The sequence below is a fragment of the Serinus canaria genome, chromosome 3 (assembly GCF_022539315.1).
Source record: "Serinus canaria isolate serCan28SL12 chromosome 3, serCan2020, whole genome shotgun sequence".
NCBI classification, from domain to species: Eukaryota; Metazoa; Chordata; class Aves; order Passeriformes; family Fringillidae; genus Serinus; species Serinus canaria.
The window spans coordinates 109,625,207-109,649,930 of NC_066316.1; the positions used below are offsets into that span (position 1 = coordinate 109,625,207).

Sequence of the window (24,724 nt, forward strand, 5' to 3'; positions counted from 1 at the left end):
TAGACCTGGTACAAGATGTTAGCCAATACTCCTGTTCTGAAAGAATTAAGATTTTATTAGATTAAATCACAGCCCGTGTTCAGTAGAGAGAAAGAGCCAGGTTTATTTTGAAGATGTCCAAGGACAATGCTCAGCTCACACATTTTTAAAGCTTGTGCTGATTCCTGCTTTTCTCTGATACCTTCCTCATTGAAATGGAAAAGTCCACCTGTGCCTAACACCTTTTTTTATCCTGGTGAGAGGTACTGTGATCAAACTGCTTTTTAATCCTTTTTTTTTTTTTTAAATTAGCTAAACAGGTGGAGCATCTTAAGTCCTCCTCTTCTAGGCATTTTCCTAAGCTCCATAATGATGCTTATAGCATTTTCCCCCATATTTTTCTAAATTTATCTGAAAAATACAGCTATCAGTGTTATTTGCAGCTTTCCAATGTCAGTCTTCAGGCTCCACACTGGAGTAAAAATTTTCCCTCTGATAGGAATTAGTTACACCTCTGGTTATACATCTCAACCACCACAAAGATCCCCCTGTATTCTCATTCCTGCCCTTACCCTTGGTGGTTTATGTTAAGATACTACATTTGACTCAGCTGGATACACTCAAACTTTTACAGGACTTATTTTCTGCCAGTACAAACCTTTAATGTTACAGTCTGTGATCTAGTTTTAGCCCATGGCTCTGGTTCCTCTGTCATTGCTGGGAGGAACAGAAACCTCATCTCAGCAAACAAGGACTCCCAAGGTGGACTTTCCAGTGCCTAATGTGGGAATTGGTGTCAGTAACAGAGTTTTAGAGACACCTCTGGATGATCTTCATCCACAGTTCCAGAAGGGCTTAGATTTCCTTCCAATCCCACACCACACCTTGGTGACCCACAGATATCTGACACCCCAAGTTATCTCTGACTTCTTCAGCACCTCTTGTTTTCAGCAGCTGAACCCAGCTCCAGGTACACTGGGGGAACTCTCAGAGGTGCTGCAGGGTGCTGAGCTGAGCTGCTCACTGTCCCTACCTTGGAGAGAGAAGGGGCAGACTGGCACCACAGCCAGACACCCCCCAGGACACGTTGTAGGTGGGAGGAGACCCCACCACAGACACTGCTTCAATGATCCTCCCCTCTGGCCACAGGGGTCTGGGGTCTCTCTGAGAAACTGAAAGAAAAAACATAAACATTCATTGGAGCAAGGAGAGCAGAGGGGACTGTGCCCAGGGTATTGTCATTTCATAGCTGGAAACACCTGCTTGGGTTTCTTTGGTGTTGTTTTGTCTTAAGTTATATTTCATAGAATCACTAAGTTTGGAAAAGGCCTCTAAGTTCACAAATTCCAACTATTCTGCAGCAGTGCCCAGTCCACCACTAACCCATGTCCCCAAGTGCCACATCCACACACTTTTTAACTTTTCCTAGGATGGTGATTTCACCACAGCCCGTTCCATTTGTAGAACCACATTTTCAAATAAATCAAGAATATTGATATTTTGGCCATTCCTTCTCAACTGGTGTCACAAAAAATAAATATAAGTTTAAGAAAAAGAAGTTTTTTTGTGCCTGTTGTGAAATTTCCCATTGAAAAAGTTTCATCCATCTTTATTACTATAGATTTAACAGAATATCCTGGGGGGGGGTGGAAATCTCAAAAGAGATGCCTTTACCAATCACAGCTCTGTCAGCAATGATGAGCTCATCAAGATAAAAGGATCCAGGTGTTTCTTTTTGCAGCACAGTGCTGTGCAAGTCTATCTGATGCACAAATACTGGGGAATTGGCTGGGAGGTCCTGGAGAAGCACAGAGAGATTCACACACCTCTTCCAGAGGTTGGTGCAGGTAAATGTCCAGCTGGAAGACAACAAGGTTGGGACAATAAACAAATTTGAGGTGATTGTGAGGATTCCAGGTAATATCAAGCACTGGTTTTGTTACTACTGGCATTTAGCACAAGCCACATGCTCAATGGTTTGTGATTACTCACCATGTCCTTGTTGGGTTCCCCAGAGTGAGAAATGAGGATTTAGGTCTCTGCCTATGTTCTCCCCTCTGAATCACTAGAGTGGGATATGGGAATGACTCCACCTGCTTTATTTTTGGCAAAATACCACAACAGCATCAGTGACCTCAGTGGGGGTCAATCCAGAATTCAAACCCTCAGCTCTCTTCATTTTTTACACTCCTGATTTCTTTAAGTCTGCCTGCCCTAAGCTTTATGTCTGCTACCAAATGTTTTCTACTCATGGAATTTTAAGTGAATAAAGAAAATCAAAGGCTACACCAATTTTCAAAGCTTTCAAAGGGTGGAGTAAAAAACCCAATCAATTCTCTCTCTTACTGCAGGAAATTGACTGGGAAAGAAACTGGGGAATTTAGGTTCTCAAAAATCTTCAAGTACAGCTGTGTGTCACTGAGGTGAGATAGTGCACATAGCAAGAAACATGGAAATTTACTCATTAAATCCTCCAAAATAGAAGGAAACACATTCCAGCAATGCCTCTGTAGGAACAGAGCTTCTGTCAGATTACACCAAGTGACAAATTGTTCCTATATAAATAAGAATTTCTCTGTTTTCCTTCTTACTGTGGAAAATGTAATCTCTGATAACTGTAATTGTCTGGATACCTTTTAGAGTCAGTTTCATTGAAGTCCCACTGGCAGGTGAGGTTTCTCCTCACTGGACATGAAGAGACATTGGTGTAGGACACTGAGAGATGAAGGGTGTTGCTCATATGTCCTTTATGTGCAAAACACACCTGCAAAAATGGGGGAAAGACTTTCACAGATCAAAACACGGGTAATTTATGTAAAATGTACATGGAAGATAAAGGAAGAGATTCTATTTCAATTCTGGTTTAACACTGGGTTGTTTGGCCTAGAGAAGAAAAGACTCTGGGAAGACTTTAAAGGGAAGATTTTAAATTCTCTTCCAGTGCCTAAAGGGGCTCCAAGAGAGCTGGAGAGGGATTAAGAGCTGTAGAAGACAGTTTTGGCACCCAGGTGTGCCACAACATGGCATCAAACTGACCCCTGGGGCTTTCCTGAAGTTTTGGGTTTATTCCTGTCAAAAGCAGGAGAAGGTGAGCAGAAAAGTGAGCAATGGACCACAAAACAATGAAGGATTTTTTTCCTTTTGTCAAGAAATGGTTGTCCTTGTCCCTTCCACCTTTCTCCAACACCATCCCACTTCTTCCTTTCCCACAACAAGGTTTGTATCCCCAGGAACAGTTAACAGCCAGCTGTGTTAAACAGTATCTACATCTCAGAGATCCAAAACCACTCTCAAACCAAATAAAAGGTGCTAAGACACAATGCTTGATAGATTTTGGGGAATTGTAAGCTGACCAGATGACTTCATGTCATTTATTAGGCTCTGAACATTCAGTGCCCAGTGCAAGCTGCTGGTGAAGAGCAGCCACTCACATGTGGGTATTTAGTAAGGTCATGTCTTGGTAGTGCTGATGGGGAGGTTTTCACCAGCTGGCTTGGTCTGTGGATGCTGAACCTCCCACAGAAAGGCTCTGTTCCACTGACAAGGTGCCCTGTGGTGATGATGTTCTTCATATCTGACAGATAAAAAGAAAAAAAAGGAAATGAGAGGTTTCAAAGTGACCCAGAAGACACCAGTGCAGTCAAGATCTGTGAAAATACAACAAGTGGGTATCCAGAAATTGTCAAAAGTCCTCCTCTGAGAATTCTCCTGCCAGAGATCAAGAAGTGTTTGAACAACACTCTCAGGCACAGATTCCTGGGGCTGTCCTGCACAGGCCCAGGAGATGGACTTGATGATTCTTGTGGGTCCCTTCCAGCTCTGGATATCCTATCACTGTGATTATTATATTGATCATGTTGTTTTTAATGCATACACACAGCAAATAGATGATAAACATGAATATGTACTTTTACCCATTAGAAGTGTAAATTTCCTAAAAGTTTAAAGAACATTTATGTCATAAAAGCAGATCCATCCTCACAATAAGTACTGCTTATTTGCCACAGAAGTTCCCTACCTTCTTTCTCAAAACCACAGTGAAAGAGGATTTTAGCAGAAGTTGGCTCAGTTTCACATCCTACTGAAAGGAGTTCTTCTATTGCTGCTTGCACCTTTAAAATAAATTAAGAAAGTGGAAAGCAGTCAGTTACAATTATTTCAGCAGAGACTTCAACACACACTTCATTTTTCATCAGCCAGGGATCAGTGGCACAGCAGCTCTGAAAAAGCAGGTACCCAAATATTAAGAGAATAAAAATGTTAAATAATAATATAACAAAATTTATTTCAACAGAATGTAAACTTCTATGTTTACATAAAAGTTTTCATGGGTGTGAGACATCCTCAGTCTAATGACTGCCATGGAGTCATCACTCAGGGTCACTTTAATATTGACAAATTAACAACCAAGATGTGAGAGCCTGTGGGCTGCTGAAGAAGCCAGAGCCATACAGCACCCATCTGGCCTTAGAGAAGAAGTCCAAGGATCTGGATCAATGAAAGTCCAAGATATCTGGATGTTGTGATAAGCTTAGAATACACTTAGGAGTCAACATGTAAGAAAATAAAACTCTCTGTAAGATATTATACTGTAAGATACTCTCAGTTAAAAAAAAAAATCACCTCTACATCACATAAATTTTATTTCAGCTTCTGGGCAAAATCTTAACTTCTGTCAAGCACCAGAGCTTCACCAATAATTCCACCCCAGCAGAGGACCTTTGTCTGTTTTCAATGGCACTTACCTGGAGGGCTGTAGCATTTGTGGGGATCATTTTCAGTGTGTTGTTCCAGGAGATACTGAAATAACCTGTACCAGACACAGTCAACATCTGGGAGTAAAAGAGAAGCAAATCAAGAAATGAAAACAGATGCAAACTGCATGAGACACACACTTCAAACCTGGAATCTTCTACTGAGTAGGATTTTACAGCCAGAACTTTGCCTTTTATAGCCTCTGTGAACCAGGGATCCCCTCCAAGAGTCATTTCAGCTACTCTTAAACTGTCCTTGTCCTAAAAGGAACAGGATTCTTACACTAACAGGAGAACAAGGGATACATGACCTGTGCAGCTGCAAATGGTCCTTAAAGCTCCTGACCTGCAGGAGTTTAACCACTAGGAAAAAACTGCCCTCATTCCTGAGTGCTTACACACACCCACTAATGTATGTAAAAACCACAGAGAACTTGGCTCACGATGCTCTTCTCACCAGCTGTCTCAGGAGGTTGCAAACAAGGTGGAAACACACATTTTTTTCCCATCTGGCACCACCAAGGCACATGCAGGCAGCACTGACCTGCACTTCTGGGAGGTGCAAGGCTTGAGCCCGAATTTCGTGCCTCTCAGTGTAGTAGTTGTTCACCACCTGGGGGGCCAGCCACGTGTTGTGAATCTGGACTCCAACTCTCATCCCCTTGCTGGGTGTCTTTGCATGATGCAGTGCTTCCAGGTAGTACCTTGAACCAGCAGTTAGCTCAAATTTCTGGGATTTTGGCTGCCAAAGTTCACTCCAGTTCTTCACCCAGTTCTCAGACCAATCTGAATTGCCAGCAGGGAGAGAAGCAATTCTCACCTGTGTGCAGAACAACCAAATCACAGATTCACAGAATGGTTTGAGCTGGAAGGAACATCAAAACCCATCCAGTTCCACCCCCTGCCATGGGCAGGGACACCTTCCACTATCCCAGGGTGCTCCAAACCCTGTCCAGCCTGACCTTGGACATTTTCAGGTATCCAGGGGCAGCCACAGCTTCTCTGGGCAGCCTGTGCCAGGGCTTCCCCACCCTCACAGGGAACAATTTCTTCCTAATATCCAATATAAAACAACTCTCTTTCAGTTTGAAGCCATTAAAGCAGTTAGTAACATTTCTCCATCCCCAAATAACATTTACTCCAATGCCACAGCTGCAAAAATAAAAAACCAAACAACATATTTGTGAATATAACCAATAGCCATGGGTTGATGGCTCACAAATTCCTTCCTATTATACAGGAAAAAGCCACAATCTCAAAAAACTTTGGTTTAAGGTTCAATACCATAAAGAAGGTAACTCCTATGGCTCGCTCTAGCACTAATAACAGTTCCCCAAATAATCTTTCATGGATGGCTTTAGCTCAGACAGAAATGTGCTGAACTAACAAAAAAAATCTTCTGGAAAAGATAATCAATTACTCTGGTTGCAAGAGTGATTTTTTTTTTATGAGTTATATAATGGACAGGGCAGATGTAAAATATCAAAAATAATCACACAGCTTTGACTCTGCAATAGATTCATAAAAGGTGATAAACCAATCCACACTGGGGGAATTCCCATTTGTTACCACCTTAATTAAAATCCTTTTCATCCCCCTTTTTAATTTCCATTTCTCTCATTTTTCTCTGCCAATAACAATACCTTCTGGTTTGGATCTTGGGACAAACTTAAGTAGAGAGAGGCCTGACCATCTGCCTGAATCCAGAAGGTGTAATTGTTGGTCTGAGGAGCCACAAAAAACCCATGGAGTCTGGAGCTGAGCAAAAACAGAACATCCAGAATATACAAAAGAATTACAGCAAAATAAAACCCAAAACAAAAAATCATCCCCACACCCCACCTTCACACGTACACTGAGTAACACGAAATCATCTTTAAACCATTTTAACAAAACAAACCTTGTTATTTTAAAGCTGAAGTAACCTCAAAATGACCCAATTTCACATTAAATGTCAATTATGCTTTACAAAAGTTTCAAAAAGGAAAGAAGAAACAGCTCCATGAAACTAAGTATGATTTTGTTGGCGGCCACTTCACTGCATTTCTTCTCAAACAAAGTCTTAACCCTGAACATGCAGGAAAAACCAAAACCAGAATGCTCAGAATCAAACAACAAAAACAGAGAAGTGGTAGAAAAATGTAAAAATTCATGCACATTGCACAGTTTTTCAAGGTCACATCAGAAGTTGCAATGGGAACCAATAAAGTTCAGGAATTTATTCATTTGTATTAACTCCACCTTTGCTGCTGACATCGGCTGAGAATCTGCCCCTCCACATCTGGCCAGAGCTCCAGCCCAAAACACCCTCAAACTGGAGCTCCTTCTACTTCCAGAGCAATTTTCTTTTGGTGGAATTTCAGCATATCTAGGCCAGGTAGAGCAGAAATACAGAGGGAAGGCAAAAGGAGGAAAAAATAAAGCACTTCACTGCATATTTTAAGCTTCAAAAGGACCTCGGAGCAAAGGGTTTGCTTTGATTTATAGGAGCAATGCAGTGAGGCTCTGCTATAAAGAGCTGTCAGGTGTTTTTGCTCTACCTTACACTGCTAAAGGTGATTGCCATGGCTTCATCTCTTTTTAAGATCACTGATACCTGAAGGACTTCTTTGCCCCAGACAGAAACCTTACTGGGGAGCTGGCATTAGGTACAAACTGCCATCTGTATCCAGGACCTGCTTCTGTCAGATCAGAGGCATCATCCCAGACTTCAAAGAGAAGCCCTCTGTTTCCTAGAAAGTTGAAACAAAAGTATTCTCAGCAGCAGCCAGCAGAAATCCCAGAGCACATGCTGGAATCAGTGCTGTAGGAGGCAGGCCAGAGAGAAAATTTTAATAATAAATTGGTTCTGTTTGTGGGGTAGTTTGCAGTCTAAGGCAGAACACAGATCTCGCCATGGGGAATTTGTTTTGCCTTGAAACCCTCCAACAGAAATAACAAAACTCTGCAGAGAGAAGAACAACCAACCTGTTCACATGTCTGCTCTTGCAGGAAAAGGCACAGAGACCACCCACAGTCAAAGTTAAGCCTGATTTTATGCATTCAAATCTCCTACTCAAGGACTGCTCCACCCAAGGAAGGTCCCCAGAAGTCACTGCAGTAACTCCAGTTCAGCCATCCTTCCTCTAAATATTTTCCATGCCTTTTTCCTCTCGTTTTCCACTGCCACGCACACCAGTCTGACCTTCCTCCCACCATCTCCTGCCCGCTTGTGGTGGGCTGAGCTCTCCACCTTGGTTTTCCTGTCTACAGAATCACAGAATGGTTTGGAAGGGACCATTCAAGTTTATCCAGTCCAACCTCCTGCCACGAGCAGGGACATCTCCAACCAGAGCAGACTGCTCAGAGTTGCACCTCAACTGGCCTTGAATGTTTCCAGGGATGGAGCATCCACCACCTTTCTGGGAAAACTGTGCCATGGCCTCCCCCACCTCATTTTAAAAAAAATACCTTCCTTAGAAACAATTTAAATAGACCCTCTTTTAGTTTAAAACTGTCAGACCCTGTTGTATTACTAATAAAAGTCTATCCCCATATTTCTGAAAGCTCCCTTTAGGCCCTGGAAGGGGCTCTCAAGTCTCCCTGGAGGCTTCTTTTCTCCAGGCTGGAGAACCCCAGCTCTCTCATCAGTCTTTCCTCACAGCAGAGGTGCTCCAGCCCTCTGATTATTTGCACTCCCCTTCCCTACCACCCCAAAGTTGATGGTGAGGCAGACAGTGTTTTGGAAAGCCCTGTTTCATGATTGCATTCATCACCAAAGGGTTTCTGCCCTGCATTTCTGTGTGTGTTTGCTTATTTGGAGCTCCAGGAACTGCTCACCTGGCTGGGGGGCACCAAGTCTCCTGCCCTCACCAACAGCCTCAGTGGTGCATCTGATTTCCCGGGGAGAGACGTGCTTGACTTTACAGGGAACACCTGCCAGCAGGGAAAGGAGACAAAAGTGCTGTGGGAGACTTGGAGACGCAGCTGAGCTGCAGCACAAACACATCCCAGAGCCATGGAATGGTTTGGGTCAGAGGGGACCTTACAAATATGTAGTTACAAGCACCTTTTTATGGATGGGGTCACCTTCCACTAGACCAGGTTGCTCTGTTGGAGGTCCTTTAGGAGCTGGAAGGTGCTCCAAGGTCTCCTGGGAGTCTTATTTTCTCCAGTCTGAACAGCCTTATAGTAGAGGTGTTCTATCCCTCTGATCATTTTTGGGTCCCTCCTCTGGATTCATTCCTACAGGTCCATGATTTTCCTGTGCTGGGGACCCTGGATGTGGCACTCTGGGTGGTGTGTCACCAGAGAAGAGAGGCAGAATCCCCTCCCTTCCACCTTGTTCCCAAAAAGCATCAACATTTTGCCCCAAGTCTGGGCTGGTACTGCCAGCAAACAGAGCAGTTCATGCCCACAATCAGAATAACTGGAGCTTCCTGGAGGTGTGCAGTGGTTTTGTTTTGCTAATTTGAGATTTTTTTGGTTTATGTATTAATGAGTGTGGTGTGTTTAGTGTTGGTTAATTACTAGTGTATTTATTAGGATGTATTTACTCATTTCCTGCTGTGAGGTAGGACTAGGAGAAAGGTAAAGTAGGTTTAAAACTTTAAAAGGGTATAAAGAGAAATTTATTAATAGTAACTAAAAGAAAAAATAATAAGAATTAAAACCTTTAGGTTATTTCTCCTCCCCCTAAAACCTCATTTTTCTTAATGAAAATATAAAGAGAAAAAACCTAAAATTTTAGTTAGTTTACTACTTCTAGATTCGTTTTCTTCAGTTTACTTAGGGAGAGAAGTTACTCTTGTTAATGTTATGGAGATTTCTCTACAAGAAAATAGTTTTCTTGTATCTCTCTTTAGGAATAGCAGTTAACCAGGGAAATATGAAATCATGAACTTCTTTCTCATTTTTCTCTAAGCTTTTCTCACAGCTGTGTTTATGGGCTGTATTAACTTATGGGGAATTGTTTTAAAGATGAGTTGTTCAAAGGTAAAGGTTCTCATTATCTATCTATTTGTATCACTTCTGTAAATGCCTCCCATGCAAAACAAGCATGAGGACAAGGTGAGTCCTACAATTCCCACATTGGTATCCCAGATTTAAAAAAAATAAAATTCACATGTCTCAGCTCTTACCTGCAGCAGTGACCCTCACTGGCTCCTCAAAGAAATCCCCAGTGACAGTGAGATCTGTGCCCCCTGCCAGGCTCCCTCTGGCTGGGAACACGGAGAAAATCTCTGCAGGGGAAGGAAGGAGGGATCTGAGCACAAGCCTTGCAGAGGTTAATCCCAGCCCTATTTCTGGGAAAGCCTGCAGAGCACTTGCACTGCTTCCAGCCAGAGCAGGCTCCTGTGAATGAAACCAGCTCCTCACTGATCCCCTTTTTTGGCAGCCTCTGGGATGACACCAGGAATGAGCAGCATGGATAATTTGGCCACATGGCAGGGGGAGCACTGCAGTGCTTGGGCTGTTACTTAGCAGGGGCTGCATCTGTCATGCTCAGATTGCAAACTGCTCTGTCCTCTGCTATTGAGGATCTCTGGGGGAAGAATCAAAAAAAAAAAAAAAAAAAAAGGCAAAATTAAAACTGGTTTAATCCTCTTGACCTTCTCCGACTCACATCTTAACTTAGTCCTTGGGTTTAAATGTTACCACTCTTTCCAATAATCCCTCAGACTTCAGGGACAAATGGAGGGAGCAGAATATCTGAGTGTACACATTACAACCATGAGATCCTTTCAGGACTTTGTCTGCTACAAGTGTGCCATTCCACAGGAAAACTATTTTTTGTTTTTGATGAAAATTACCCACTTTGCACTCATACTGGAGTTTAACCACCCAGTTCTACTTGTATAGCTCTGAAAAAAAAGAAGAAGCCTAATAAGAAACAGATGAAGGATTTTGTTCTATACCTGCATCTTTTTTGTTAATTCATCTGGTATTTAAACAGTAATTTTACAGTATTGGCTACTGACTAGCACAGTACTGTCTACTGGACAGATCTAGCAGATCTTTCTGCTCATGCTCTGCCCACAGCCAACTTCATGCATGGTTATTTCATTTTACTCTGCTTTAAATTGTAAATAGGGACATAAAATTAACCTTCTTAACAAAGAGTTGTCTACAATACAGCTTGAAACATCACATGCAGGCTATTTTTAAGGTACCTGAAATCATTCTTTTCAACTAATGGTGCAGTACCCTGCCATTCACTACTTATCCAGAACTCAATTCTTGGAGTAGCTGAACATCACCTCCTCCCTGTAGCCAGTGTGGGAGTTCTCATCCTGAGGTCTGCATTTCCAAGCTTTCAGCCTCAACAAATACAGAGTGATTTAAGGAGGGAACCCACATACAGAGTGATTTAAGAGCATAAAGTTTCTCTGTGACCAACAGCTTGACTCTGTGGCTGATCTGACAGACAAGGAACAACACACACAAATCTGATTTTTTTTTGCTTAGTCAAGCCCATACCAGGGGAGTGGAACACCAGAATGAGGATTACATCCTTGGGAAAAGCAACAGTGAGAAGTGTTTTCTTAGATCACACTGGGACTGATGGAGGGCAGTGCCACTGAGGTGGATCAGTGAATACCTGGATGAGTCTGGTACAGGAAAAGCTCCTGCTTGGCACTGATGAGCCAAGCACCTTTGTGCACTGCTGACCTGCAAGAGAGAAAATGCCTGAGAGGTCCTGGGACATGAAAATAAAAGCAAGCCTTCATTTGGCAGGGCTGGACACTGACTCTCCAGAGGAACAGTGGAACATTTCTGCAAGCTCCAACAACTCCTTTCCCCAGCCATTGAGGCATTGATTCATGAGACTCCGTTAAATGGCTGAAACACTTTATTACAAGTACTAGCACATTGTAAAGTATGTTTTGACACAGTCAGCACCTGTTTTCACCTCCTTTAATGGTTAAATTCTTTCCCATTTGAATGAATAGTTAAAAGCAAGGTGAAAGGTTTTAATTCAGCTGGATTTAACAGATCACAGAATGGTTTGGGTGGGAAGGGATATTAAAGACCATCCAGTTCCACCCCCTGCCATGGGCAGGGACACCTTCCACTATCCCAGGTTGCTCCAAGCCCTGTCCACCCTGGCCTTGGACACTTCCAGGGATCCAGGGACAGCCACAGCTTCTCCGGGTAACCTGTGCCAGGGCCTCCCCACCCTCACAGGGAAGGATTTCTCCCTAATATCCAATCTGAATCCATCCTCCTTCAGCCATTCCCCCTTGTCCAAGATAAGATGTCTTATGTTCTGGTCACTGAAGGTAAAGTATAAAACACCAAAGTGGAAATACTTTGGGGAGAAACCTTCTCCCATGTCATTCCAAATCTGATAATCATCTCCTCGAGATAACAAACCTTATTTCTGAGCAATGAAACACATGATAAGGTAAAAGCATAATTCACTCATCCTACAGCTCTATTCCCATGCAAAACCAGAGGAAAAGAGAGAAAATATTATTTTACTCACTTTCCTTTGTTAAACACTGAGAAGCTGATGTTGTGGGACCCTGCGGGAGAGAAAAGTGACAACGCTTTCAGGCAGAAGTGTGAAGTAAATACCAAACATTGTCCAGGTTCTCTGGGCCCAAATCTCCCTTCCTTGTACTTTCCTTACAACAGTAAGGAAAATCTATTTTACATATTTAACTCACTATATCTTTCCCAAACAGGAAGGCTGGAGCTCAAAGCCTCCAAAAGAAATTAAAAGTTTCTTCAGGGTGCTTGGAAGTGAGGAAAAATGAAAGGGATCCCACCTGCTACTGAAGGCAGTGAATAGAAGGTAACACCTGATTTATTCCTCTAATAAAGCACTGAAGGGAAGGGAGATCACAGACAAGAAGGATTAAAGTAGGAAACTCAGCAAGGACCCCAGATCCCACGGTTGGCTGTCAGCAGTGCCCACATCACATCATGGTTCCCTTTCATGCTCTCCCAGGCTGTGCAGAGGACACAAACCAGGGCAGGGGCTGTGCTGAAGGCTGGCAAGCCTTGATCTGAAGCTGCTTTTATGGACTCAGCCCTGAGCCAGATTCCAGCTTTGGAGACAGAACAGAAACTCACGACAGACACCCTCCTCCCTGCATGCTCTGGAGCTGCAGGAATGACAGAAACCCATGGTTTTTACCCCTTTTCACCAACCTATGTGATTCCCTTCCACCCGGCACTGCAGGGTCCCCAGTCCATCCTTCACCTGAGCAGGGTAACTGTGGAGAGACAAAGGACTTCACTGAGCCTTGAGAGCAAAAGAAAAAGCAAAATATAGTAGAATCAGATAACCAATAGAAGATGTGGGCTTATACACCCAAGATAGTCATGGTTTGCTGCCTTTGGAAACCTGGGAGTGAAGCAGGTGAGATGGGAGAGGAACAACCCATCTTCCCACTAAAGAGCAAGAGCTCAGCAGCTTAGGAGGATGCCTTCCAGCAGCAGTGCTTCAGCCTGGCTCCTTTACACCTATTTCCAGAAGCTGATGCTGTTGGTGGCCTTCCAAACCCTCCCTTGAAATTAAAAACTGAGCAGGGACAAGTGCAGGCACAAGGGGAGGGTGAATAGAAGGACAAAATGTTTCCCCTTTTCTTGCTCCTCTGCAGGTTCCTAAACTGTGAGAATGAGCAGGTGCCAGATATGCTGGCACTACATCAACCCTCTGGAGCCGTGGAATGATACAATTCCCACCATTAACTCACATTTATGTTTAAGCATTTGAAGCTGCAGAAAGCCAGCAGCCCTCACCCACCCCATCACAGACCATAACTCCCCAGGCTCTGCCTCCACTTTAAGCCAAAGCAGAAGAGTTTCTCCAAAAGCCACAAATGTTTTTGTGCACAAGCTGTGCTGAACCCTTGCACCAACACAAACCCAAACTAAACCAGAACTGACGTGGTTCCAGCTCTCCTGTCAGCAAAAGAGCAGAGACTGGTCCATCCATCTCCTTCTGATGTAAGAAGAGCTGGCCTGGGCAAAAAATAAACAGGGAAGATATGGTGTGATGCAGATGAAAACATGGTCCTGTTAAAATCAGCAGTCAATGTTTTCTCAAGGGACAGGAATTTTCTCCCACTTGTACCTAACATTCATTAACCTTCTAGAAAATGGGACATGCCCTAATCTCTCATATCTGCACTTGCAAAGTGCATTCCTCAATTACTGTGGGAGCTGCAGCTCTGTGAGAGTGCAGCAGGGGCCTCTTGAAGACACCTCATGCCAGCCCTGAATGATCCAATCCCTCCTCTCTGAGGGCAAGGCTGAATTCCAGGAGGGCAATACCCACCCACACCTTCCAAACCAGCAGGCAGCACCACCTACAGCAACTACAATCAAGATGCAGCTCAGACATTTCTTTATTTCATTGAGGAAAAACACTGCAAACAGCTTCCAGCAGAAATCACCCAAGCTCCTAATAAAAATTTAAATATGTGTTCCTTCAAGAATCAGTATGGGACAACTTCCATTGGAGAGGAGGAAGAAGGTGAGAGAAATAAATTCAGAGTAATTAGCAGAGTAAGCAAAGGCTGGCAATGATTCTTTGAGAATTAACAGCCAATTAAAGGAAATAGGTAATTAAAACCTGTAATGCAAACACTTTGTGATGACCCATCCCTCACAATGCAGTTTTCTATGGCCCATGTTACAGAATGAAGTTTTATGAGGTTTTCCTAAAAGAGTTTGCTTTTATTAGTACAGGTGGCTGATACTGAGAACCATTCCTTTTAAGGAAGACTAAAAAAAAATATCAGTGCTGCCAAATGTTTGTTCAGCACCACTGGACCAGTGCATCCCATACAAAGCATGGAAAAAGGTGCAGAACACACTCGGAAGCATAAAAACCATTCCCTTTTTTTTGCTCCAAATCCCAAATCAGCGTGACTGAGTGGCAGACTGCTCTGGTCAAGTCCAAGTCCCCACCTGGTACCTATTTCCTAACACACCAAAAATGGGCAAATTATTCATGTGAAGCTACAAAGGGAACCTGTCTGGTATGCTGGGATTTCAAGGGCATTTCCTTTTGGTGAGGCTGAGCTGTAAATGAGTAATCTGGCAGGCACGTCCAGCCTGTGCTCAGACAGAGCAGCCTTTCCTCCCTCCCATCAAAGCTCCAGGGCTCCACCAGAGGCAGGTAAAACAATAATAGATCCCAAACAAAGGCTGCTGATGTGCACAGTGTGGGGATGGCATGGCAGCAATCTGCACTGGACCTGCCTTCATGCCAGCAGGGAGTTTAATCCCTTAGCAAGGGACATTTCCAATCAGCTTGAGAAGTAATTAAAAAGTATGTCGGTGTTAAATATCTGATGCTTCAATTAAAATTTCTGACTACTGAGAATACACACCTTTCCTGGCTCCTGAAATGATCCTTAAACTGCCAGCAGAGTAACTGTGGTTTAATAATTTATCTTAAAAATACTTACCTGGGCTTAGTTCTTCACTGCCACTTGCACAGAAATCGTAAATTAACATTTGGTGGCATATCCATACATATGGAAATACATATGACACACAGCAGGACAGTGTTGGTGCTCATTTTGGATTCACTGGGTTTAAAGGGGCTGCTGTCCTAAAATAAGATTTGTTTAAACCTTACTGCTTCTCTCTGTTGCATGTAACCACAGAAGCAACATTAAAAAAATCTCAGACTTCTGAGAACAAGAAAACAACTACAGAGTGTTTAAAGCAGTGAACAAGAAAGCCTTTTGTTTCAAAATACTTTTCTTTAGTCTTCTGGTTCATCAGAGCATCTGCTTTAAACTAATAGTTTTCTTTCTTAAAAAAAAAAAACAAATGGAAAGGGGAAAATTTATTTAACTTTTCAACTCTGACATTATTTTAATTAGTTAAATTTTAATTTGCTAGTCAAAATAAAATCTACAGCAGCCAGCTGCAATTACAGTACAATTCACACTGAGCTGTGATTGACTGTGCTGCCAGTAAACAAACCAACCAGCTTAATGGACCAGTTGCAATTAGATTAACAAAGTTTGCTGGAGCCCAACTCATGAGCTGCAATAAACCACAAAGGAAGTAAATGGCAATTCTGGGCCAACTGGTTGCAATTTATTGCTGTCAAGGAGGCTGATGGAAGAAATGCCAATTTACAGGGACTGCAGCAGATAGCTGAGTGTTCATAATTACCCATCAATATAATCCACATTGAAGTCCAGGGTCTCATATCTGCCAGCAATTGTCTTCCCATGAATCTGTATTAAATTTCCTGTTTAAGAGGAAATGGAAATTGAAGAGAATCTTTTAAAAGCAGAGAATTTATTTGCAGATTTTCTGAGCTGAGCAAAAGGAATTAATGGTCTTTATAGATTTTGCAGAGGTTCCTGCACTGAATGTACTCTCAGCTTTTACCACAGCTCAAGATGATTTTGCACTTAATTCACTTTTCTCAAAGCACACGTCTTTGTTTCCCACCCAAAAAACCCAAACTCATTCCAAATTTTTTTGCAGATCTGAATTTACACAGAGCTGACAATTTTTCCTCATCTCTTTTGTTAGCTAAACCCCACTTTCTAACCCAATTCCACTGCAGAATCTCACAAGACAACCAAAGTTACATAATTTGTACACCAGACAGGGTGAAGGTCTAAAGAAGGATCTTGGCATATCAGTGACCAGATTATTCTCCTGCTCTTCACTCACACTGGGAGGTGAAACATCCATCCAGCTAACACACAGAAACCTCCATACTGACACCCTAAAGCAAGGCACAAGAATCCAGAGCTGAACACAATTAGAAATTGGGGATTGATTTAGATTGAGGTGCATCTGTGTGATACAATCATCCATGTGACTGTCTGAACTCTTGAGAGACCAAAATCTTTTGTTTAATCTTGACTTTGAGGATCAAACTTTCAACTTCATCTAAAGAAACCTGGAAATACAGAAATAATAGAAATAGGGGGGGAAAATCTGCCATATTCCAGTTAATTTTTCAGACCAAAACCAGTGAATGACTTCTCATGCGACTTTGAAGTCTGATCTAAAACCCCAATAAGCAAAAGGTCTGTATGGCAGCACAGATTAAAGAAAGGTCCCATACCTGGGGTGGCAGATGATGGATTAATTTGGTAAACCACAGGGGTCTGCTCAGCTGAGAACTGCAAAGAGAAATTTGCAGTGAAATGTCAGCTATTTCTGCAGCAGTCCAGCCCCACCTGAGGGTGCATTGCTCACAACACAGCCAGCAGCTGCATTTCAGAATCTCACACTCCACACTTGGTCTCTGTAGCAGATTCCTGCTCTGGGAAAGGAGTAAGGAGAATTATTCCCTTCTTACCCCCTCTCCCTTCACAGTCTGGAATAGTGATATTTTTATATCTTTTGTGCCCAGATTGTCCATCCTGGCTTGATCCAATGTCAGAAGACACAGTTTAACACACTATCAAATTTCTAAGTCATGCTTTAGCTGAGGTTAAAACCTGCATTTTATCTTGGATGGTGACACCATTTTTCTTCCCAATAGTATGTCCTTTAGAGCAATTCCATCATCATAGATGTGAAATACTTCAGCCACTTTTTGGCAAGTTTTTTGGGTATCTTAATGCAGGGGAGCAAAGATTTTGTCTTGGCCCATCTTACAGCAATACAACAGAGATTTTCTGGGGAAAGGACCACCTTTACTTCTGAGGAAAAAAAATCTTGGAAATCATCAAGACCAACTGTTAATCCAATACTGCTAAATCCAGTTACACCTATCCCCAAATGCCACATCTGCATGGCTTTTCAATCCCTCCAGGGCAGGTGACTCCACCACTTCCCTGGTGTTTGACAATCTTTTGGGGAAGAAATCTTCCCTAATATCCAATATAAACCTCCCCTGGTGCAACTTGAGGCAATTTGCTCATCTTGTATCTCGTAACCTGGGAGAAGAGGCCAACCCCCTTCTGGCTGCATCCTTCTTTCAAAGATTTGTGGAGAGTGAGAAGGTCCTCCCTGAGCCTCCTTTTCTCCATGCTGAGCCCCCCCAGCTCCCTCAGCTGCTCCTCATCAGATTTGTGCTCCAGACCCTTCCCCATCCTTTTTGGACATGCTCATCTTCTCCACCTCCTTTATGAGCCCTCTCATGATGTCACTGGCACTTACAGATGCTGCTCACAGCCCAATAAATATCATAAAAAATTAATTTGTTGCAGTAATTTAAAGGTACCACTGCATATATCAGTTTTTTCCCTAAGTTTTCCTCGAAGCCCATTCCCTTTCAGAGCTCAGCCTTTGCCTTCCCTCCTGGTCACGTTAAAAAGGAATGAGCAGCCCCAAACTTCCACCAGAAATGGCCACTTCTGGGAGCAAAGGCAACACCACACCATAGCCCAGGCTGCAGAAGATGTGGAGAGAGAAGCCAAAAGCAGCATGAAACTGGGGCCACTGCTGACAGAGTCTTGTGAGCTGCTCAGACTTGTTGGTGCCTGCAGCAGCTTTTCCAATCTAACATGGAGGCAAAATTAATTTTAATATGTGTAGCTCCCAGGGCCCAGTCCCAAAGCAAAGAGACACATTGTGGTTTATTTAGCTTGGAATGTGTCTCATTAACAGCATCCCCTGGTGATTTTTCATCAGCTCTCTAAGCTAGCTGAACCACCCAATGACTCTTCAGCTTTAATGTGCAATTTACTGAAAATGCTGGGGTTTTTGCTCAAACTTAGCACAGAGGTGGGATGTGACTTTCAAAAACACCAGGCCTCATCCCAAAGCACACAGTCGTGGTTAAGGATTCTGCTCTGCAAGAGATCACAGAATCCCAGAATGGTTTGGGTTGGAAGGGAGCTTAAAGACCTTCTCATTCCCTGCCCCTGCCATGGACAGGGAAACCTTTCACTGTCCCAGGTTGCTCCAAGCCCCATCCAACCTGGCCTGGAACACTTCCAGGGATGGGGCAGCCACAGTTTCTCTGGGCAACCTGTGCCAGGGCCTCACATTGAAGAGTTTTTTCAATCATCCAATCTAAACCTACTGTCTTTCAGTTTGAAGTCATTCCCCCTGCTTCTGCCTCTAACATGCCCTAGCAAAAAGTCTCTCCCCATCTTTCTTTAGCTTAGGGTTGGAGTTGAATGGTCTTAGAGGTCCCTTCCAACCCAAACGATTCCATGATTCCATCCATTTAAACATATTTCCTGTGACACAATGTTGAAGCTTCACTCCCTTCAATACCTTGAATTCTTTATCCTCACTTCTGCACTTGGTGATTACCTTGAAAGAATATTTCTCTTTCTCCACCTCAGTCAGGTTGTTTATCACATGTCCTTTAAAGGTCACCTCCACATAGTACAAACCCTCCTGGGGGGAAGACCTAGGTGGAAGAAAATGTGTATTATATTATTTTTATACAGGTGGGGTTTAGGAAACACCAAGTCCTTTAAAGAGTCTCCATTCACAGCAAGCCCACTGAGATTTCCATAGGGAAAAGGAGCTTTACACTGACAGCCCAAACTTCACACATGTGAAGCCAAACTTTAAAAAGACAAGTTAAAAGAAATGTGGGAGCACAGCAAGAAATCACAGCTAAGAGCAGAAGGTGATAGGGCTGCATTGGAACCCCACCTAACTTATTGTTAATGCAGAACATAAGCATTCTCATTAGGCATGCACAGAAAATAATTGTTATTCATTAGTAATAAAATGAATCCCTGATCTGCAGGGCATCTTGATCCTGGTCCATAAATTAGTGCTGCATCCTTGTTTCACAGTTTCCCAGCACAGCACCCAGCAGAATTAACTCCCAGCCAAATCATAGCAGAAAAATATGGAAGAGTCCCATTAGGTCCCTCTTCAGACCCCAATTTTCCAGTCCAACCACCTTTGTTAAAGCTATGACAGGACAGAAAACAGGCAGCTCAAACTGCCCAGCTTGGAACCATATTTATTTCCTCTTCTATTCATAACCTCTCTCTATCACCTTGGACAGGTCAAGGACACCAAAAGCAGAGTCTCCTCCGAGATTTTCTCAGGAGTTTTGCACCTGAGAGCTAGATGTCTACAAACCTCTCAAGGTCTGAGCCTGGACTGCCCAAGAAACCTCACAGTGACCCTCATGCCTCAAGGGATCCTTGTGCTTCATGAATTGAAAACAAAAATCAATCAACCCAGGTTAGCAGGTGCTCAGTGAGGCCACAGCATGCGGATTTGTGAAGGAATTTTGAATTAGTTAGAGACAGGACTTCTGAGTTGTTTTAAATAATGTGATTTATTTTTCTTATCTTCTTCATAAGCAAGAAAGGGGAGCTCAACTCCCATCCTCACGGCATGGCTCAGAAGGTCACAAGACCTCTTAAGAATTTATTAACCAATAAAACACTCTCAACAGGAATATCTATACTTTTAACCCAATCCTTAAATATTTTGTCTTATAGACTCATACTACAGTGTAAGTTTTATTAGTCAATCATGTTATAACACACAAACCTACAGCACAATAATCTAAAAATCCAAACTTTCCTCTACTTTAACTTAATGCATCTCTGTTTTAAACACCAAAAATCCACATTCTCACATCTAATACCTACATTTGGGAGCCTTTTCCAAAGTCTCAGATCAAATCCTGTGCTTAATTCTAAATCTTGGCTTACAGGCCCAAAGTTCTGAGAATTCCCTACATTTCAGATTCCAACACCACAGGAATTCTTTCAACTCCCAAACTTCCTGTGCAGACACTGAAGGAAAAGGAGGATCCTGTTTGACAAAGGGCAAGGTCTCACCCACAGTGTAGCCATGGCTCATACCTTGTTCTGCACCTTATGGTGGGCCAGCCCAAACACAGAGGAGAGACATCACACGGCAGCCTGGGCAGGTCTGGATGCACCAGGGACACCTCCAGGTGGGATGCACTGGCTGGAGAGACAGATTCTACCTGGTGGGATGCTGAGCCTAAGCAATAAAATCAATCAGAAGAGCTCTGTGAGGACAGGATCCCTCCCAGTCACACAATGAGCAGTTTTGGAGGTATAACCCAGCTTCTCTAGGAATAATGCTTAGAGCCCTTGATCAGGCTGTTTAAAACCATGTTTGTGTAGTTTCGTGTTGTGGTGGTTTAACCCCAGCTGTCAACTCAGCCCCACACAGCCACTCACTCACTTTCCCTCCAGGGGAATGGGGGAGAGGATTGGAAGGGTAAAAAACACATCCCCAAGTGCATTTCCACACATTTTTAAATCCCCCTAGTGACTCTACCCCTGCACTGGGCAGCCTGTGCCAGCTAATGACCATGCACAGCTGATTCAGAAAACAACTCTCTTCACAATGAATACATATTCATCACTGTGGAAAATCAGATCCAGCTTATTACAGTTGGTTTGGGGCCAAAATGGGCATAAGATGTAATTTTCTGAAATTTTTATTCAGATCTCATGTTTATCATAAGAGTTTTAAAATGCTCCAGCATCACAGAAGCTATGATGAGGGCAGATTTTTAGCTTTTCTTCAATAAAAGGGCAGGAGCAGGGAAGAAATTTCTAGGCCTACATCTGAAAAAAATAAAGTCAACATTTTGACTTCTGTTGCTTAGAAATAAACCTTCAGCAATAACTTCTATAGTCATCAATTCAAGCTGATTTCATGCTATGAGTGTTACAGCCTGTGGCTCTGTTGGGTAGGGTTTGTCACTCCAACCACAAACCTCAGAAGGGAGATGATTATCTGTTATTTTGACATCCCTGGAAGTGTTCAAAACCAGGATGGACAGGGCTTGGGGCAAACTGGGATAGTGGAAAGTGTCCCTGCCCATGGCAGGGGGTGGTACAAGATTACTTTAAAGATCCCTTTCAATCCTTTCAATGATTCTATTTCAACACATAATTCCTCAATTTAAAGCTCACCATCCAGGGTGATGGTAATCCATGTTCCCCCAGCAATGCTGCCCTCCTGGGGCTTCACAAGTGATCCTGAGGCTGTCCCTGAAAAAAACAAACCAGCTCCATCAGGCTGAAGGGAAATGCAAATATTTTAAAAACCTTATTCACGTTGAGACACAGTGACCTGAGAGCTGCCTCCCTGTGATCCCACCCTTCATGCCATTTCTCTTTCTCAAATCATCCAAATTCATCATCTTTCTCATCCTTTTCTCCCACCACTCTCCCCTGTTTACAGCTCCCCTCAGGGAGGTGTTGATGCCTTTAGGGCTTGGTGAACCAAGCTACAGCCTGAGCCTCCTGTCATCCTCAAGAATTAAAGATGATAAACATCATTTTTATCCCTTCATCTCTCAAAGAAATGTGTTTGCTGAGTTCTGTGCACCCTACCAAAATTAAGGGTGCCTACAAAATATATCCTTTTCTGGCTTCCAGACAGCCTGTCCAGCTATTTACTTCTGAAGTCCTTAGGAGAGACGTTCAGGCCTGGAAAAGAGCTCCTGCTTCATGATGTTAATCACCTATAACCTGCTATGCCATGCTTTCCATAAAGACACCAAATTCCTCAGATAATTTAGGGTTTATTTTGGGTACCCTCAATCTCTGAAGCTCAGAAATTAACCAGGCTTCCTTTTATGCAGCCACTGACCAGAATTTTCCAGAAGTCATTTTGTGGTGATATCCACTTTCCTGATTAACATTTAAGGAGATTTCCAGCTTCTTAGCTATATTTGGATGCAATCTGATCAAACATCAGTATTGATCACCAAAGCCAAATATAGGACACTTTTGCATCATGAATCCTTAATGTCAACATGCAGAGAGTGACATACTTATCATCAAGTAAACAAAAAAAAATAGGTATGATATGAACTCAGGTAGAACACAGAGAATTAAAATTAATGCAGAAACCTCCTCTATGGCTATGGAAACAATGCCATGGAAAACCAGTAATAATGGTAGACAATGTCCAGTGTGCTACAGTCAACATTCCATATTTTTCAACACCCTTTAGAGGTTCTTCTCCAGTACTCACAGGCAGTCTGTGTCCAATCCCCACTGGATTTTGCGGGTGTGGTTGGAGACAACACCATTCCTTCACTCACCTGCTATGAATATCAGCCCAGCACTCAGCAGGAATGTTCTCCAAAAGTTCATCTTGAACACTGGATGAGGAATTCACAAAAGTCTGGCTTCAGGACCTTCCCTGTGACTTTAAAAAAAAAAAAAAAAAAAAATCTGTATTCTTTCTTCTCACTGCAAATCTGTGGGAGCAATAGCTGTGAACTCTTCTAATAATTTAATATATAAACATTTGAGTACCTGCAGACCAGGTCTTACTTGTTGTCATAGCCAGTGATATCAAACATTTCCTTTATAAAGTCCATGACAGGAGCTGTTCTAACATTTAAAGACAGACTGCCAACTTCTCCTGTCTTCACCCCCGGTATGGAAAAAGCATGGGTGCATTAATTTAGCCACATTTTTAAATCACAAAATAGTTTTGGTGGGAAGAGATCTTAAAGATGACCCAGTTCCAACCCCCTGGACACCTTCCATCAGACCAGGTTGCTCCAAGCTCCATCAAACCTGGTTTCTACTGCTTATGGACCACAAGACCCACTGTCACCACTTTCTATTTCTTGCACATTTTAACACACTGCAAAGTGCACGGGGCAGAGTCCAGCACAAGTGAATGCTGCATTTCAATGCAGGTGCAGAAAATATCATTTGGATTTAATATTGCTATTCTTTTTAGGAGTTTTTCTGGCTTTGCTTACCTTATTCAATTTGTTCTTCCTCCATTCCTCTGAAGAGTGAAGTGCAGGGGCTCTGATACCAGCACAAGAGCTCCATCCCTTTGGCACCAGCTCTGTCACAGATTTCAGGCTGGGGCTGTGTCACTCACTCTGCCCAGTGCTGAAACCCACCAGACAAGCTTCCCAAAAGGCTCAAATCCCTTCACAGACAGCTCAGAGCTGTCCACTGAGGGTGCTTAATTATTAACCTAAGCTACTTGCTGCTATTAACTGTTTTGTTCCAAGACTTTACTAACAATAACAAAATTAAGCTGGGATTGCTCTTCCACTGGTATATGGTTAGGTCCTCCAATAAGAGTACAATTAATCCATTTAATCCTCTTTTTTTCCCCTCCTACAGCATGACAGAAAAACTATTTCTTGATATGCTGATGTTCAATCTGGGACTGACTTTTACAGCAAGTAGACTTCAAGGTTCCCTTACATATTATTAATTCAGTTTTTCCATGGTATTCCAAACAGCATCTGCTGGGAATTCTGCCCAAAGGGTGCTTAGATCCCTTACCACTTCTCAAGTAGCTTTAACCCTGCAGGTCTTTTTGCCTGTGGAAAAGAGGGCAGTGGACTTTCCCAGAGTTATCATGCATGCCCTGGAGAGCCTTGGCTCCTGGGAAGATGCAATCCAGCCTCCCCCAGACACTGAGCATCATCTCTGCTCCCACCTCTGCCCTCTTCTCTTTGAAGCCTAGATGGATTTTGATGGAATCCCTCCATGGGCTGCTGAGCCCCTGCCCTGGTATGGAAACCTTCATGGAAGTTTCCACTGAAATTTGCAGGAAGCTCCCAGACCCCGCAGCATAACTGAGGTTTAATGAGTTACCACACACCAAACAGCAGCAGAATGTGCCCATGCTCTCACCTCAGCCCCACAGGGAGGTGGAACAGGCTTGCTCAGCCTCAATTCAGAGACTCAGTGGCACAAAGTCATGGGCAATCAACCCTCGGGGAGCTCTGGAGCTCGGCCCAGCAGTGGAACCAGTTGTGCTTGGTTTATTCTTAGGCCAAGCCCCAGTGTCTCAGCCAATGATTACAGGAACCCATTGTGAGTTAACCCCACCAGTGATCTACACTCAGTTTACTCATTAGCAGAATTGCACTGGAAATGTGGTCAGAAGGAAGATTAAACTCGAGGGAATTCTCAAACAAAAAACTATTGCTAAAGAAGAGGCTGTTCAAGGATGACAACTTGAACCCAGAAAGAGATGCTGGTAACAGGATCCACTCACAGCCCCAAATAAAGGGATGGACCAGGTGCAAGGTCCCTTCAGGAAGCCCCCTCAGAAACAAGAGGAGCAGGGCAGGGTGCTCAGCTACAACACGAGCCCAT

The 24,724-nt window shown here is 43.1% G+C and overlaps 1 protein-coding gene across 1 annotated transcript in view; it reads right to left on the reverse strand.

Moving 5' to 3' along the window:
* Positions 1-23,523, reverse strand: part of PKHD1 (PKHD1 ciliary IPT domain containing fibrocystin/polyductin) — a 281,842-nt gene extending 258,319 nt beyond the window's left edge. Inside the window, exons 1-22 of the mRNA XM_050971903.1 lie at positions 23,359-23,523; positions 22,684-22,790; positions 21,545-21,622; positions 20,453-20,597; positions 18,924-19,023; positions 16,777-16,834; positions 15,864-15,942; positions 13,614-13,688; positions 12,873-12,937; positions 12,202-12,241; positions 11,314-11,384; positions 9,854-9,955; positions 8,553-8,648; positions 7,330-7,465; positions 6,377-6,491; positions 5,278-5,553; positions 4,725-4,811; positions 3,998-4,091; positions 3,411-3,553; positions 2,613-2,743; positions 1,654-1,838; positions 1,013-1,151 (exon numbers count right to left, since the gene is read on the reverse strand). Of these exons, the coding sequence (XP_050827860.1) occupies positions 1,013-1,151; positions 1,654-1,838; positions 2,613-2,743; positions 3,411-3,553; positions 3,998-4,091; positions 4,725-4,811; positions 5,278-5,553; positions 6,377-6,491; positions 7,330-7,465; positions 8,553-8,648; positions 9,854-9,955; positions 11,314-11,384; positions 12,202-12,241; positions 12,873-12,937; positions 13,614-13,688; positions 15,864-15,942; positions 16,777-16,834; positions 18,924-19,023; positions 20,453-20,597; positions 21,545-21,622; positions 22,684-22,735 (2,267 nt within the window). The 5' untranslated portion in view covers positions 22,736-22,790; positions 23,359-23,523. The remainder of the gene's footprint in view (positions 1-1,012; positions 1,152-1,653; positions 1,839-2,612; positions 2,744-3,410; positions 3,554-3,997; positions 4,092-4,724; positions 4,812-5,277; positions 5,554-6,376; positions 6,492-7,329; positions 7,466-8,552; positions 8,649-9,853; positions 9,956-11,313; positions 11,385-12,201; positions 12,242-12,872; positions 12,938-13,613; positions 13,689-15,863; positions 15,943-16,776; positions 16,835-18,923; positions 19,024-20,452; positions 20,598-21,544; positions 21,623-22,683; positions 22,791-23,358) is intronic.
* Positions 23,524-24,724: the final 1,201 nt, after the last annotated feature.